The 15,840-nt window shown below is 60.6% G+C and overlaps 2 protein-coding genes across 4 annotated transcripts; one reads left to right on the top strand and one right to left on the bottom strand.

Moving 5' to 3' along the window:
- Positions 1–7,961: 7,961 nt before the first annotated feature.
- Positions 7,962–12,556, bottom strand: SNCB (synuclein beta). 2 transcript variants are annotated; one of them, XM_054642972.2, is made up of 6 exons: positions 12,427–12,556; positions 11,649–11,776; positions 10,160–10,198; positions 9,693–9,811; positions 8,861–8,950; positions 7,962–8,717 (listed from the first exon to the last, which is right to left on the bottom strand). In XM_054642972.2, the coding sequence occupies exons 1-6, from the start codon at positions 12,462–12,464 to the stop codon at positions 8,685–8,687; spliced, it is 447 nt and encodes a 148-aa protein (XP_054498947.1). In that variant the 5' UTR covers positions 12,465–12,556; the 3' UTR covers positions 7,962–8,684. The 2 variants fall into 2 exon arrangements, with proteins under 2 accessions (XP_054498947.1, XP_054498948.1); XM_054642973.2 differs by lacking the exon at positions 12,427–12,556 and adding an exon at positions 11,945–12,131.
- EIF4E1B (eukaryotic translation initiation factor 4E family member 1B) lies at positions 12,435–14,408 on the top strand. 2 transcript variants are annotated; one of them, XM_054642998.2, is made up of 7 exons: positions 12,435–12,973; positions 13,104–13,189; positions 13,301–13,396; positions 13,512–13,575; positions 13,758–13,871; positions 13,974–14,113; positions 14,230–14,408. In XM_054642998.2, the coding sequence occupies exons 1-7, from the start codon at positions 12,956–12,958 to the stop codon at positions 14,342–14,344; spliced, it is 633 nt and encodes a 210-aa protein (XP_054498973.2). In that variant the 5' UTR covers positions 12,435–12,955; the 3' UTR covers positions 14,345–14,408. The 2 variants fall into 2 exon arrangements, with proteins under 2 accessions (XP_054498973.2, XP_077042520.1); XM_077186405.1 differs by having other exon boundaries at positions 12,514–12,973; positions 13,758–14,113.
- The last annotated feature ends 1,432 nt before the right edge of the window (positions 14,409–15,840 follow it).

Raw genomic sequence — 15,840 nt, 5'->3', positions numbered from 1 at the left:
GCTGCGGGGGGGAAGGCGGCCTGCTCGCCTCACCTGCATCCCTGCATCCCCCCCTAAAACCTCCAGCTGACCCCCAAACTGCCCCTCAGCATCCTATGGGACTAGTCTCCCCTCCCCGACCCAGAGATGTCAGCTCAGAGACAGGAGCTATAGATCTATAGGGCCCGGAGGGGTGGGTGCTAGGGTTAGGCAGGTTTCCCCATCTTAGAGATAACGTTGGCACCGGTCCCCCAGCCCTATAGATCTATAGGGTAAGGCTGGTTCCATGGGAGCTGGCACACCTGGTTGCTTGGAGACAAGGGAGGTTGGAAATGCTTCTTTCAGTAAACAGCCAGCCTGGAACAAAACCCCGAAGGCTAAAAATAGGGAGGCAGGATATGGAAATTAAATAAAAATCCTTGCCCCCCTCCCTCTCTGGGGCAGAGTGAGGCACTGCAATGTCACCAACGGGCACTCCAGGAGGTGGCTGGAGAGGCTGGAGGGGGGGGTTGTACCCCTGCACCCATTCATGTGTCCCCTCCTCGAGGTGTTGGTCCCCACACTTGGTCCTGCCTGCTGGTCCCAGTCCTGCAGCATTGACTGGACCCAGCTGCATGCCTGCAGCGGTGGGGGAACTAACTCACTGTGGGGCACCGGTGTGGGGTTACATCCCATGGTGCCCTGTGTGGAATCAGACCCAGACCCCGGCACATTCGTTTTTGGATCCAAGGGACACCATGGACTGGGGCAAGTCCTGGCAGAGATGGGGACAAACCCCCCCTGGCCTCTGGCTGGGACTTTGCAGCCGGCAGGAGGCTGTGGGGTCACATCCTGCTGCCATTTGCTTCCACTGCCCCTCTAAGCTCCGCCAGCCGCGTCTCTCCCCATCGGCATCTTGGCACCAGCGTGTCCCCGTCCCACCAGAGCTGGCTGGGGCTTGGGGGGCCGGAGGGGTGAGGAGAGGGGCCATGAGGAGCATCTTTCCCTCCCCGCAGGCAGCCTTCATCCCAGGCTGGCTGCCTTCTCCTCCTCCTCCTCTCCCCGCCCGGGCACCTCAGGGCTGGCAGCAGAACAATAGCGAGGAGGATGAGTAAGATGGTCCCCATTGCCTTGGCAACGCACTCCCGCGCTGCCGGCTCGGGAGGAGCCAGGCAGCTGCCTGAAAAGCGCCTTCTCCCTCGGCGGAGGGGGAGCTGGCGCAGGTAGCACCGCACCCCCTCCCCGGGCCCTGGCCCACCTCCCACGCCGCACGGGCAGCGCCACGTGAACGCGCACCGGGCTCCCCCGCAGCCGCCGGGCCCGCACACGCCGGAGCGGCAGCGCACGGCCCCGCGCTCGGCTCAGCCCGGCCCGGCTCCCCGGGCCCCGGCTCTCAGTGCCCGGCTGTGCCCGGGAGCGGTGGGACACAGCCGGCAGGCTCTGGGTGGGAATGTGACCCTGCCAGGGGAGGGGGTCCCGCGGCCTCTCGGCACCTCCACGCACGGCTGCCCACGGAATGGGCGGGCAGAGGTGACGGGTGAGGAGGTGGTGGGGCGTTCGCAGATGGCAGTGACAGGGGATGCCCAGGGGCACCGGGATCCCATCTCCAGCCGCAGCCATGTGTCCCGTGTTGTCCCCCAAGTCGTGTCACCAGCAGGAGGACCCTCAGTGTGCCCAGAGCTGTGAGTGCTTGGGGTGACAAGGATGTTACACAGGGACCCTGTTACCCAAAAGCACCGACCACCCTAAAAACAGCACTGTTTTCCCAGCTGCCTTGGTGTGGATATGCTGTGGGGGCATATCTGATCCCTGCCACCACCTCATGTCCCAGGGGTCCCAAAACAGCCCCTGCCACAGCCCCGTGGGATGGGAGAGTGCTGCATCCAGGACACTGCAGCCTGGAGCCTGAGAACATCATCCAGGATGTTCCTGGGTACAGACAGGGACCCAGCCCCTGGGCCAGCTGGGGGCAGAGGCAGGGATGGGGGAACAGAGAGGCCCAGCTCTGCCAGCTGCTCTGTGCCACTGAGAGGGACCCAAGCACAGCATCAATCAGCCAGAGCTGGGTGGTGACACTGGGGAACAACCCAGCCACACATTTCACCTCTCAGCACAGGACGAGGGAGAGCTCTGGAAAAGAACCAACAAGTGAATCATATAAGCAATGAATGGTTTAGGTGGGAAGGGATCTTAAAAATTATTGAGTTTCAACATCCCTGCCATGAACAGGGACACCTTCCAATAGATCAGGTTGCTCAGAGTCCCATCCAACCTGACCTTGAATGCTTTGAGGGATGGGGCAGCCACAGCTTCTCTGGGCAACCTGTGCCAGGGCCTCACCACCCTCACAGGGAAGGGTTTCTTTTTAATATTTAACCTAAATCTATCCTCCTTCAGCTTAAAGACATTCCCCCTTGTCCTATCACTCCACACCCTTGTAAAAAGTTCCTCTCCAGCTCTTCTTAGGTACTGGAAGGAGCTCTGAGGTCTCCTCAGAGCCTTCTCCAGGCTGAACAGCCCCAGCTCTCCCATCTTGTCTCCACAGCTGAATGCTCCAGCCCTCTGATCATCAATACACTCATCTATCACAACCAGATGCTGCTGTTCCAGAAGAGCAAAAAACCTTTCCTACAGTGCCTCCGTGCCTTTGTGGCAGACAGGCAGGGACTCTTCACTTCTCCTCTCTCCTCTCCCAGGGGTTCATTTCAGCAGCTCAATCCGTGCCCATGAAGTGAAAGCCCCGGCTACATTAACAGCACACAAACGCACGGTAGTGGGTCAGTACAAAGGGAACACAAAACACACGGTGACTTGGGCATGGGATGGGGCCACAAGTCAGAAAAGCTCATTAGGTGGTGTGAAAAACAGCAGGGCTTTGGAAGAGCAGGATGCTCCCCTGGGCACAGATGAGTGAGGGCATGTCTTGCTGCAGAATACACCCCTGGCAGCCCGGGATGTTGGTGTTGATCAGAAGTGTCCAGCATCGAGCTCCTCAGATGCAGTCTCTGTGCCTGGGTTGTCATGGATTCAGCTCTGGCTGGTGGCATTTGTGGCAGGCTCAAGGTCCATATCCCATCCTGCCTCCAGCTCTGCTCTGCAGAGGCTTCATGGCATTACCAGGGAGCCATGGGAGGCATGGGGGAGCCGTGGCCCCTTGCCTGGATTCACCAACACGGTCACGATTGCCAGAGTCACTTCCTCCCCCTGGGGAGCAGGTGAGCTGGCAGAGAACATCTGTCTGCCTTACCCAGCCTTTCCCAGATGTTCCTTTTTGTGTTGCCATGGTGGGTGTGAGGATGAATCCAAGGAAATGCTGGGTGAGTTCACTCCTCGTTTCCCTGCCGACAGCCCATAACTCACGCTCCATTTGCACAGCCCTCCCTCTCCCGGTGCCAGTGTGCTCTGACGAGTGGGGGGAGATGTTTGTAGTGAGTAACACTCACCCAGCACTGTGAAAAGCAGCTTGGGGCGGCACAGGGGGGTGAACTCTGGTTTATGGGTCGGTGCATCTGGCTGGAGACACACTGAGCGAGCCCGGAGTGGGGATGCTCCCACCACTGCCTGCTGTGCTGGGGGAAGGGGCAAATCAGCAAGGGCTTAGAAAGGCAGTGAGCAAAGGGAGCAGGAGTTCACACATCTCTTTTTTCCATTCCTGGGTCCCCAGCTGCTGTGACTAAACTCCCTGGAGCCAGCAGGCAGGGCAGGACAGCTGCTGGATGCTGTACTGAGCTCTGTGATTTTTCCTGGGGCCTCTAGTAACAACTGTGTTTTGTTGTTCTTGCACAGGAACACGAGCCTGAGAAAATAACAAGGCCTTTTACTATAGAAAAGCCCAAGAAGGAGTTTGTAGGTGGTGGGTTTGTCCCTGCTCTGTAAGCAGCACGTGTTGGCAGCCAGGAGAGCAGGCAGCAGCTGCCTGGTCAGGCAGATACAGGAGCTGCCACCATCACTGCCTGTCACTATCCTGGTGCTCCACCATCCCTTCACACCTTCCTTTGCCTGCACTGAGAATTTGGAGTAGAGGGACCCTCAGGATTGTCCTCCTAGTGGGCAGGGCCTCACTTGGACATTATCCTGTACCCCCTGGCCTGCTCAGACTCAGGGAGGAGTGAAGGTTTCTCCTGCCTCAGCATGTGAGAGAGAGTTCAGTGAGTGCTGACCACAAGGCAAAGACCTCTACACTCCCTCTTGGCAAGGGCCAAGGCAAAGACCCTGTGAAAGCCAAAGCCATTCATGCCTGAGGAAATCTGGGGTGGCCCTGGGACATGGGCAGCACCACACTTTGGCCAGGGGACTGCTTGGTGTGCCAGAGACCATGACCAGCCCGTGGAAACCACCCAGTTCTAGATACGCTTTGGTTGGAGCTCAGCAAATGAGTTGCAGGACAAGATGTGGCTGATTTTTCCACCTCCACAGGGCCTGGGATTGGTGTGCTGGCCCCTGATATCAGTACCTGGGGAGTGGGAGATGGATAGCAAACACCTACACCCACTCAGTGGGGCACTGGCTAAACTCTGATTGCACCAGTTTGGAGCCTGAGAGCTCGGTGGGACCCTGAGAGCACCAGCGCTGCGTTTTCTCCTCTCCTCCCAGGAAGGACCTTCCCTCTCTTCCCTGCAGACCAGGTCGAGCTCACAACTGCGGTGAGGTGCTTCCCCCTGCTGAAACGCCAGGAGCTGCTGCCCCGACCCAGCGCCCACAGCTGCCCATTCCCGAGGCCATTGCCAGGGAGGAATAAACTGGAAAACACACAGCTCAGGTGCTGCTGGCACTCTGTGTGTCCCTCCAAGCCCTCTCTCCTCACAGCAGCTCCCTCCCCCGTGGAAAAGGCTTTGAACCACGGCTGCACCCTGAGCTGCTACCCTCAGGAATAGCCCTGTCTATGCTGATCCTTTTTCTCTCCACACATCCTTCTGCTTCGCTGATACAGCTGATACAGCAGAGAATGAGACAGCTGGAAACCCTGACTACTCTGTGGATAGTTCTGCTGAGTTTTGGGACTCGTTTTGCAGTGTCAGTTTTGCTTTTAGGAGCTGTACCAACCTGGTAAGGGCTTCGGGGCAAACAGTGGAAAATCCTCTGTCCCAGTAAGGAAAGTTGATCTCCCGCATGGCCCTGCTCTGTGTTGGTGCTGTGGCAGCCAATTGCACAGGAGTGTGAGGTGCAGGATTGCTCAGATTGTGCCTGGATGCTGTGCAGTGCCCACCAAGGGATTGTTTCTCACTGGAGCTGTTTTCTATCAGGATTGGCTCCTAGGAACTGAACAGCATGCTGTGCTTGGAACACCATGTCCAGGAGCTCTGGAGGTGATAAAGACAGGATGAGCTGGAAGGTGAGCAGACTCTGCTTTTCACTACCCTCCCACCAGCCAAGGGTGGTGTCCTGCCAGGTCCTAGCCTCTATCCAGCCAAAACATTCACCAAGAACAGCTATGCTGAGGTTTCCATTTGTGCTTTTCAGCAAAAGCTCCTGAGAGGGAGCTGTCACCACAGGTTAAATGTTTGTCCCCACAGCTTCCCTCTGCCCACACCCCACATCTCTGCTCCATGTCACTGGAGGGCTTTGGCAAAGTGGGCTGAACACCTGCACAAATCTGGTGCCTGCTGTATCTGTGTGGGAGACACAGACAGAGCCATTTACAATTCCAGAAGGATCAGCACCAAGGCCCTATAAGACCATGATCAGCTGAGCTGAGCCCAGTCACCCCAGTTCTTTAAGGGGTGGTGGTCAGTGCCTGTCCCTGAAGTGCCCACAGAGCAGGTGGCTGTCCCTGGTGTCCTACAGACACAGCTCTGGGGGCTGTGCTTAACTCTGCCAGGCTGGGGACAACAGGACTGTCCTGCACGTTCCAGGGCCACAGCACCATAGTTGGCTTCCCAAAAACAGATCCACATGCCAACAGCATCCTGGAGATCTCTCACAACACCCTCATCCCTGCCACTGTAGAGAACCAGCTCAGGAGGGAGAGCACACCCCAGAGCAAGCAAATGTACAGACCACTCGTGCCACATGCTCCTGACAGACCCTGCATTGGTGTGTGAGTGGCAGCAGCACAGCTGAACTTTGGCTTTAGGAATTCAGCAGCCCAGGAAGGTGCCACAACACCACACTGACATCCTGCCTGCTGGGCCAGAGGGATGGAGGTGGAGGTAGCAGGTTACATAATTTGGGGGAAGGAAAGCCTGAGCCCCTCTGTTTGCTGGCAGGGAGCAAGGATCATTGGAATGACCTTGGCTGGCTCTTCTCCATTCTCAGTCTTCATTGTTTTATCAGATCTTCCCCCAGGGCAGAGGAGAGGATGCTCTTGAAGGGCGTCAATGTATTGGCACTGAAAATCATGGGCAGCAGAAAAAAGTGAGCAAATTATATTTGGACAAATACCAGCTTCCTCCCACCATGTGTGTAGGATTGTCCTACACCATGGAACAGTCAGCTGAGGTACCTGAGGGCTCTTTGCCTCACCCATCCTTGTTCTTGGCTCTTTGCCTTGCTACAGAGACCCTTGGCTATATTTGAGGGGTTCCCACCTATGGCACCTCCTCACAGCTCCTGGCAGGTCAGCACAAGGCTCATCTTCCCACAGTGACTCCATCCATCTCAGATAAGGCCTCATGCTCAGCAGTGCTCCTTGTTGCTGCTGGGTCCCTGTCCCTCTCTCTGTTCCCACAAAGCTCTGTCCCCATTTCCAGGGTTGTGCCAGGCTTGTGCTTGGTGCTCACACCTGGCACTGCCTGCATGGGGCCCTCTGCCCCCCTCTTGCTGCCAAACCCTCCTGGCACACAGCAACCTCACAGCTCTGCTCTCTCTAGAAAATTACAGCCATGACTGCAAGTCCAGCCCAGGTGTGGGCAGGGAACCTGGAGCAGGTGTTCACTGTGTGCAGAGAGGGCAGCTGCAGCTACAGACACAGCACCAGGGGAGCTGCCCCATGAGGATCACAGCCCTGCTGTGCAGGGGGTCTGCACAGAGGGGACACCCTGCTTCCTATAAACATGGTTTGAGCAAGTTCCCTCCCTGCTCTCTGGCTTCCAGCTCTCACAGCTTTCCTGTCTCCCCCCACTCTGCCTCTGCCCCAGCCCCTTTACAGCTTCCCTGGCACTGGGGCAAGCCATGCTGCTCCTGGTTTGGGTCTGCTTGTTGGTGGATAGCAGAATCGGCAAGGGAAGGAAAAAATGCCCTAGGGGAACAGCCAGCCAGCCCCCAAAGAGCTGTTTCAGTCCTTCCAATAACACACAGTGAGTGCTATGAGCACTGCTGCAACCGGAGCCAGGCTGGGATTTGCTGGCATCAGCAAACCTGTTGTGAGTCCATGCTGACTGCTGCAGCTTCACTCCTCGCTGGCAAAGCTGGAGCCAGCACAGGTGGGGGATCTAATCTGATATTCATGGCAGGGACACTCAGCCCAGCCTGTCACCCCAGCTTGTGATGCAGTCAAGGGGCTAAAGGCCAGCTGGGGGTCCAGGCTGGGTTGGTGGTCCTGCCCTAGGAGAGCTGAAGACCCAAGGATGGCACTGTGGGGTGGGCACAGGACCTCCTGCCATGGCAGACATCCCACAGAATGTGTGACACCCACCTGCCCTTTAGGTGGTCACACTGCATCTGAACAAGCTGTGAGTGACAGCCATGTCCCCTGCCCCATGCCCAGGGGGCATGTAAAAAGAGGGGAACCAGTGCTTGAGCTCAGGGTTGTGTCTACCCTCATCCTGGCTTGTTGTTCTTAGCCCCACAGGGCCCCCTGCAGATGCAAAGCCCTGCAGACATCTGCAGGGTGGTATGGGGACACTGCCTGCACCCCAAGTCTCAGCCAGAGTCTGGCTGGAGTCAGGGCACAGTGACCTGCTGTGATGCAGCAGCCAGCAGACAGAAAGGCATCTTGTCCTCATGAGCAACCAGTCCTGCCCATTCCCCCAGCATCAGCCCCATTCCTCTTTCCAAAACTACCCTTGCCACCAAAGCACGGGGCCAACCCCTCCCCAGGGACCCCACAACCAGGACCAGGGGGCTACAGACAAGAGTTGGCTTTATTCACGGACACGGGGGCAGCTGTGTCACTGGCAGCTGCCCTCGTATTGCACATCCAGCGACGGGGGAATATCCATGCCACGTCACAACACAGCGTCGGCACTATGGGACCTCGGGGGAGGCGCGGGCACCGTCACCACCCAGCAGGCTGGGGAGCGGGCTGGGGCGCCAAGGGTTCACAAAGGCAAAAGACCCGTCCACCCATAGATAGAGAGAGAGATATATATAAAAAAAAAATAGTTCCACGATGACCAGAGCAGAACCACAGGGACACGCGTGCAAGCGAAATGTACAGCAGCCCGCGAGCAGGTAAACATGCTTTGTACACACACAGACACGCCGGGACACGGCCGGGGTTTATGGTGCTGGGAGGGAGACAGAGCCATAAACCCGGGCCTCACACTCACTCACACACTCACTCACACACACTCACACCGGCCCCTGCGGGCAGCACCCGCGGCTCGGCCTCGTGCCGGGGCTTGGGGGCTTGGACACAGCGGGTGTTTCTCACTGCTAGACATGGTACGGAGACACGGACACGGTCCCTTGGAACGGAACTGGAGGAAGAACTCGTGAGCGAACGGGGCAGGGGCACCCCTGCTCCTCCCCGGCACACGGGCACCGGCCGGGGCCGGCTGGAGAGGAGCAGGGGGCTACCGGCGGTTCGTTGTGCTGCTGGTGGAAGAGGCAAGGATGGGGGTCCATTATGCCTCTGGCTCGTATTCCTGGTATTCCTCCTGTGGGATGGGGAAAGAAAGAGCCAGTGTGAGAGTTCAGGTGGGGCACAGAGCCCCTGTCTTCTCCAGCCCATCCTCAGCTTTGCTCTGGACAATGCACTAACCACTGTGACACTGTGTCCTTTGTCACCCTGTCCCCTCACCTGTGGGGGTTCCTCGTAGTTCTCCCCCTCTGGCTCCAGCAGCGGCTCAACCAGTGGCTCCTCCACAGCCTCCTGGGCCACCTCCTCTGCCTGAGAGTGAACCAGGAGGTCAGTGCCACACACACACACACACACACACAGCACACACCCTCCCTGCCTCGGTCAGACCAGCAATGCACCCAGGATACAAGGTGCTCCATGGGGAGCCAGTGGGATCCTGGCACCCAGCTGGGAGGTGACATCCATGAGTCCGTGGGAGCAGGGGCTGTGTGTGTATGTTCCTATATACGCTATTCCCAGCCCCAGCCTCGGGCAGGCAATGAGTGCTGGCACCACGTGGGCCTCGGCAGGCTGCAGGAGCTGGCAGGGCTGCGGGAGCATCCTGCATCCCTGGCAGGGGAGGGCGGCGCTGGGTAACCCCTCCCCGGGGCTGGCAGGCGGGAAAGGGGGGCAGCCAATCCCCCCGTGCAGCGGCGGTGGCGGCGGCGGTGGCCTCATTTCTTCAGCTGATGCTATTTTGGGCTAAGCTGGAAGCCAAGGGCTCATGGGGCGGCGAGCTGGAACCCGCTGCCCCTCCCGCAGCTGTCAGGTCACCTCGCAGCCGCTGGAGCGCCGCAGGCCCGGGCCCAGGCCCGGCCGCCATGGCAGGCCCCGAGCGCGCACACGTCCGCAGAGGCCGCGCACGCGGCCGTGCCCGCCTGGGGCACGAGGAGACCACCTGGGCACCCTCGTGCTCTCTGCTTTGGGGCTGGGGAACAGCCAAAGGGCTCCTCGCCAAAGCCGGGCACGTGCCAGCCTCCCCACGGGCATGGCAGTGCCTGGGGACTCTCACCTTCAGGTCTGCAGGGAACTCCTCCTTCTTCACCAGCCCGGTGGCCGCCGCGATGTTGCCGGCGCCGGTGAAGGCGGCCTCGCCCAGCTGGGACGCCTGCTCCTTCGCTTTCTCAGCCACTGCAAGAGCCCGGGGTGCCCGTCAGTGCCCCCCCCGTGCCACAAAGGGTGCCCAGCTGTGGCTTCATGCCCTGCGCCACCCACGGGGGGAGCTGGCGGGGAGATGCTGGGCAGGATCGGGCTCTCCTCACTTCCTTGCCCTGGTGGGGAGGGGAGGGGGCCATGACACTGCTCTGCAGCTGGGCAAGGAGTGTGAGAAGCCTCTGCAAATCCTTGGTTGCCGGCCCTGTTATATAAGAGGCTTTAGCAGAGTGACATCAGCCCCTCAATTAGCCTCTGATCTCCTTAGTGTGGCCATGCTCTCAGGGCCGGAGGGCTACCGCCGCAGGAAGACAGAGGGGTCCGTACCTGAGGTTACGCCTTGCACCACACCTTGGGTTTTACTCCCTGAGGGTAGAAAGAGACAGAGATGGGGTTAGAGGGACTGACAGCTTGGCTCCAACTTGTGCCATGCCTGAGCCCCTGGCAGGGCTCTGAGCCAGGACAGCAGCCAGTCCACACCCCATGCCAGGGCACCTGGGGGGCTGAGCACTTGCCTGGCTCCCCTCAAGGCTCCTGTTGTCCCTGCAGGAGCCTGAACTGGAGCAGCACAGATCTGCCACCAAGTGCCAGGCAGGGCAGAGACCCCAGGACCCAGCACTGTGTCAGGGCACAGCCAGGCAGGGTGAATGCCAGCCGTGCTGCTGAGAAAAACCTTCCACAGGATCCAAACCTACAGCTGGTGCCAACAGAGCGTGGCAAGCCCCACAGCTGGAGTGCCTGGAATTGGGTGCTGCTGCTGGCTGTGCCAACCCTGCCAGGCTCCCTCAAGCAGAGCAACACCACCCAGGATACCCCACGGAATGGGAGCGGGGTGTTTAGGATGGAAGGAAAGGTAGGGGCTGGGCAGCTCCTGTAGGATGGAGCCTCAGGCTGTTCCTGGAGCTGCTGTACCAGCAAATACACCCTAGCGAGGATGGGGGTCCAGGGCAGACACCCACTGCTGCCCAGGGGAACAGTTTTGGGGCCTCAGCTCTCCCACAGAGCTTGTGCCCTCTGGAGCAGAACAGAGCCTCAGCCCTGCGCCCTCCTCCCTCCCACTGCAAGCAGAGCTAGCCTCAGCTCCCTCCTGGGCTTTCCAGCACCACAGACTGCCCAGGAACTGCTCCTCCTGCCAGCCATGCCTTCTAGGACTTGGCCCCGAACAGATCCCGCCCCCAAGGGGCAGCACGAAGGGACCCCTCAGTCACCAGCCGGGTGCAGAGGAGATGCCGGTGTGGGATCAGCTCCAGGGCACTGCCTCTCCAAGGGGGACAATCGCGGTCCCCACGCCCCTGCCCCCAGACAGGCACATCCCAACACAGGGGTCACCACCTCCATCATGGTCCCTCTGCTTTCCTGCCCCAAAGCATCCCGGGCACAGAGCTGAGAGACCCTCAGGCTGGGAGCTGCAAGGGGTCCGGTGCCCGAGGGTTCCACCCCCTCAGCCTGGGGACCAGTCCCCGACTCTGCTCCTGCCTGCGGAGCCCACTCTCCTGCCCTGCAGATTCCCGGTGGGCAGCGAGGCACTGCGGGCACCGACCCTCTGCCCCGGGGCACTCCACCGCAGGGTGGTCGTGGCGGGGAAGGAGCAGGGGACAGGGGGAGCGGGGCCGGGGATAGGTGGGAACGCCAGGGGGACGGCAGGGTGATGGGCTAGAGGACGCAAGGGCAAACGCAGGAGCAGGCAAGGGCAAGCAGAGAGGGCCGGCAGGGCAGGCAGGGACGGGCAGAGATTAGCCGGGGATGGAGAGGCAGGGGGCAGGCAGGGGGCAGGCAGGGGGCTGGCAGGGGGCTGGCAGGGCAAGCCGGTCCTTACCGACATAGAGGACCCCTTCCTTGGTCTTCTCCGCGGCCTCGGCCACCCCCTGCTTGGTCTTCTCAGCTGCGGCGACCACCCCCTCCTTGGCCTTGGACAAGCCCTTCATAAACACCTCCATGGCGGCTCTGCGGGGAGAGGCCGCAAGGCTTCACCCGGCCCCGCGCCCGCCCGCCCCGCGCATCCTTTCCCCGCGCATCCCTTCTCCGCGCATCCCTTCCCCGCGCATCCCTTCCCCGCGCATCCCTTCCCCGCGCATCCCGCTCCCGCGCCCCCGGCCCCGCCACCCGCCCGACCTGGCTCGCTGTCGGCGGGGACGGGCGGGCCGGGCCGGGCCGGGCCGGGCTGCGGCGGGGCGGGCTCAGTGCGGCTGTGCCGGGGCCGCGCTGCGCCGCGCTGCGCCGTGATGCGCGGGGGGGACCGCGCCGCGCCGGGCTGCGCCGGGCTGAGCCGGGCTGAGCCGTGCTCGGCCGCGCCGAGCCGTGCCCCGCCGCCCCGCGCCGCCCCGCGCCGCCCTGCACCGCCCCGCGCCGCCCCGCACGGCAGCGGCGCCCCCGGCCCTTCGCCGCCCCAGCCCCGCAGGCTCCTTCCCCGGCTGCACGGCCCCCCGGGGCTCTCGTTTTCCCCATCCCCATCGCTCATCGTGATCCCACCCCACGCTGTCCCCCAGGCTATTCTGTCCTGACCCCCATCGCGTCCTCTCCCGGTCACATCTCCTCCCGTTCCTTGTCCCATCTCGTCCCGATTCCACTGCTTTCCATCTACAAGCTGCCCTTACCCCATTCCATCCTTACTGCCATCCAGCTCCCTCCACATTCCACCCTGTCTCTATGCCATTCCCATCCCCTCCTCGTCATGTCCTCTCCCCACCTCATCCCACCCCATTCCCATCCCACCACATCCAGTTCTGAACCCATCCCCTCCCCATCACATCCTGTCCTGACTCCATCCTCCCCATCCCATCCTATCCCTCCCCTCCAACCCGATACTATCCCACCCTCTCTGGGTGCCATCCTGCCCTGCCCGTACCACACCATGGTCCCCACACAAGGTGCCCAACTTACACAACTCTACTCCCTCATCCTGATCTCATCCCACTCTGAGCCCCTGTCCTCATCCCCCAGCTCCCTGCCCTAGAGAGGGATCCCCATCTCTCTGCTCCCCAGGAGGGGCAGGACTGGCTCCGTCTCCCCAGGATACCACCCATCCACCCTCCCCACCAGGTGCAGCTGGGATAGCTCCTCACCCCACCTGCCTGTGGGTACTTAAGAGCCAGAGGCTGCCCAGGAGAGCCTCTGCTGGTCAGGATGGCTACGGGGGAGCAGGTGGGTGCTCGCCCTGTGGGCTGGGGAGGCTGTAGAACACAGAGAGCCCTGCCAGCCCTCGGGGTGCCCAGTGTGGGAGGTATTGGGGTGCTCATGGGGCTCCTCGGGGCCGTCCCACCTTCCTCTGCAGAAGCAACAGGAGCGACGCCGCCAGAGGGCTCGGCAGCAAGAGCTGCTCCCGGCAGAGATCCAGGGCAAGCACCCCCTGCAGAACAGGTATGGGAGGCCTGGCCATGGACAGCCTCTCCCAGCACCGGGAGGGGTGTGTGGGGGCTGGAGGGGGACTCTGGCACGGTTTTGAACGCCCCATTTCCCCTCCGTCCCCAGATGGGCACTCTGGTTTTTCAAGAATGACAAGAGCAAGATGTGGCAGGCAAACCTGCGCCTCGTCACCAAATTCAGCACTGTGGAGGATTTCTGGGCGTGAGTGTGCATTGGGTGGGCACACCCACCGTGTCCCTTCTGGAGCTGTTCTGGTGGGGGGGTCTGAGCCTGAGGCACCTATTCTCACCTGCTTCTGTGTCTCCATCTAACACAGGCTGTACACTCACATCCAGCTCGCCAGCAAGCTCGCAGCTGGCTGTGACTACTCCCTCTTCAAGGTATGACACCCCATCCTCAGAATCCCCCCAGCACCCAGCATTATGGAGGTGCACTGGCTGCTGGTAAGGCTGTCAGCATGCCCCGGCCATAAGGTGGGAGGGGAAGCCTGGCTGGATGCAGCTCCCCAGGCCAGCTCTGGCCAGTATTTGGTGCTTCTGACTGTCCCCTTGCCTGCCCCTAGGATGGCATTGAGCCCATGTGGGAGGACAGCCAGAACAAGCGCGGTGGGCGCTGGCTCATCACCCTGGCCAAGCAGCAGCGGCACACGGAGCTGGACCGCTTCTGGCTGGACACAGTGAGTGCTGCCCCACCCGAGGGTCCTGCCTGGGCTGCTCCCCCTGCCCCAGGGCTGAGCCCCAGTGGGGACTGTCCCAGGCTCCCCTTCTCCTCCCAACAGCTGCTGTGCCTCATTGGGGAGATGTTTGATGAGTACAGTGATGAAGTGTGCGGGGCCGTCATCAACATCCGCACCAAGGGGGACAAGATTGCCATCTGGACCCGGGAAGCAGAGAACCAGGAAGGGGTCACCCACATTGGGTAATGCAGCTTTGGGGGAGGCTGCACAGGGCAATAAGGGCTCCCCCTGTGTAGGGGAATAGGCACAATGGGAGAAGTGGTGCTGCCCTGTTCACGCATCCCCTTCTCTCCTCCAGGCGCGTCTACAAGGAGCACCTGGGCCTGTCACAGAAGGTGGCCATTGGGTACCAGGCTCATGCAGATACAGCCACCAAGAGCGGCTCCCTTGCCAAGACCAAGTTTGTGGTGTGACTGTGGGTGGAGTGGGGAGCTGCCTATGAAGTCCCCATGTTCTGTCTCACAATAAATTTCTGCATCTGAGCATGATTTGTATCTCCAGAGCTCTTGGCAGCCTGGGGTGGCTCCTGTTTGTTGGGGACATTTCCAGGGAGGGAGATGATGGTATGCCAAATCCTGGCACCTCCATTCTGGGTGAGCGGGGCCAGGAGCACAGAGCTGGCATTGTGGTGGGCTTGGGGCACTGCACATATCCCCTCACCTCCCCTAGAGCCTGGGACCAGTGCCCCTCTCCCTGAGGCTATGGAGGTGTTTCCAGTGTTTTAGGGGGCCCTGGATAGCTGCCAGAAGGATGCTGTTCTGCCCTCCCCTGGCCAAGGCATGGGCACAGCTCACTGCCCTGAAAACCTGGGCATGGGAGGGACTACTGAGGCCCAGCTCATCTGGGTCAGCTCAGCCTGGGGAGCTGGTCCACTTTTCTCTTAAGTCCCTGCACATGTGTGGGACATGGGTCTGCCTTCTCAGGAAGATCAGTTTCCCAGCTGAGGGCTGGCAGTGTCCCTGCAGGGTGGGTGCTGGGCTGCAGCACAGCATGGCCCCCGTGCTGCATCCTCCCACAGACACTTGCAGCACAGGTGCTATGAAGTTCATTTTCTTCCCAAGATTTTGTTGGTGCCAGACCTGCAGGCTCACTACCTCAGTCTTTTGAGCCCTGAGACTTTGCTGGCTCCTCCTTTCCATGGCTCATGTCTTCTGCTGTCCCTTCTGGTGGTCCTGGCCTCCCATTCTCTCTTCCAGCCCCACCCCACACTCTGTCCTTTAGTCTTTTATTTTTGTGTTTGATTGTTGTATCTGTGCTGCCCTGCCTAGTCAGATTCCAGAGGTGGAGCTGTCTGCTCACCTTCTGACAGTGGCAGCTGCAGTTCTGCTCTCACCCAGGATATCTCCATTCTCTCCAGCAGCACCCAGGCTCCATCTCAGCCCAGGGTTTCACCTTGTCCAGGGCCACATGTCCAGCCTAACTGTGCCACCTCATCAGCCCAGAGCCAGGGCTGCTTGTCTCCTGCTGTGATGGCTCAGTGCCTGCAGACAAGCTCTGCAGAGAGCTGTCCTGCAGAAGGATGAAGTATTGACCACTCTCTGCTCTTTGAGCTGGTTGTGACCTGTCTGCTCACATCTTGACAGGCAGCTGCTGTGGCTGTGGCTGTGTCACCCAGGGTCTCACCTGCCTGCAGTGCAGCCTGTGGGGTTGAGCTTGCTGAGCCCTGCAGCTGCCATGGCTGCAGAGGGCTGTGTCCCCGGGACTCAGCTGCCTTCCTCCAGGAACATCAGCCTTGCAGCTCCCCCGGGGCAGTGCAGGGCCCTCCACCACCCAATATTGCTCCTGTTCCAGGCAGAGGATGATGCTAGAGACTGAAGACAGGGGCTCATCCCTGGCAGGCAACATGTCAGGCCATGTCCCCGTGTCCTTGCATCGTGTGATGGCTTTGAGTCATTTCTCTGTGCAAGGG

Source organism: Agelaius phoeniceus, chromosome 15 (assembly GCF_051311805.1).
Source record: "Agelaius phoeniceus isolate bAgePho1 chromosome 15, bAgePho1.hap1, whole genome shotgun sequence".
Taxonomy (NCBI): Eukaryota; Metazoa; Chordata; class Aves; order Passeriformes; family Icteridae; genus Agelaius; species Agelaius phoeniceus.
Note: the sequence above shows the minus strand (reverse complement) of the source record. Positions and strands in the feature narration are given on the sequence as shown.

Bases quoted from the DNA above. Each gene is read 5' to 3' on its own strand.
- EIF4E1B (XM_077186405.1), top strand. The intron at 13,576-13,757 runs GTATGACACCCC...GCCTGCCCCTAG, and splicing joins GTGACTACTCCCTCTTCAAG to GATGGCATTGAGCCCATGTG. The intron at 14,114-14,229 runs GTAATGCAGCTT...TCTCTCCTCCAG, and splicing joins GAAGGGGTCACCCACATTGG to GCGCGTCTACAAGGAGCACC.
- SNCB (XM_054642972.2), bottom strand. From the start codon at position 12,464: ATGTGGAGGGAGCTGGATGGCAGTAAGGATGGAATGGG. The intron at 11,777-12,426 runs GTAAGGGCAGCT...CTCTCCCCGCAG, and splicing joins GGCAGTAAGGATGGAATGGG to AGCCGCCATGGAGGTGTTTA. The intron at 10,199-11,648 runs GTAAGGACCGGC...TTCTACCCTCAG, and splicing joins GGAAGGGGTCCTCTATGTCG to GGAGTAAAACCCAAGGTGTG.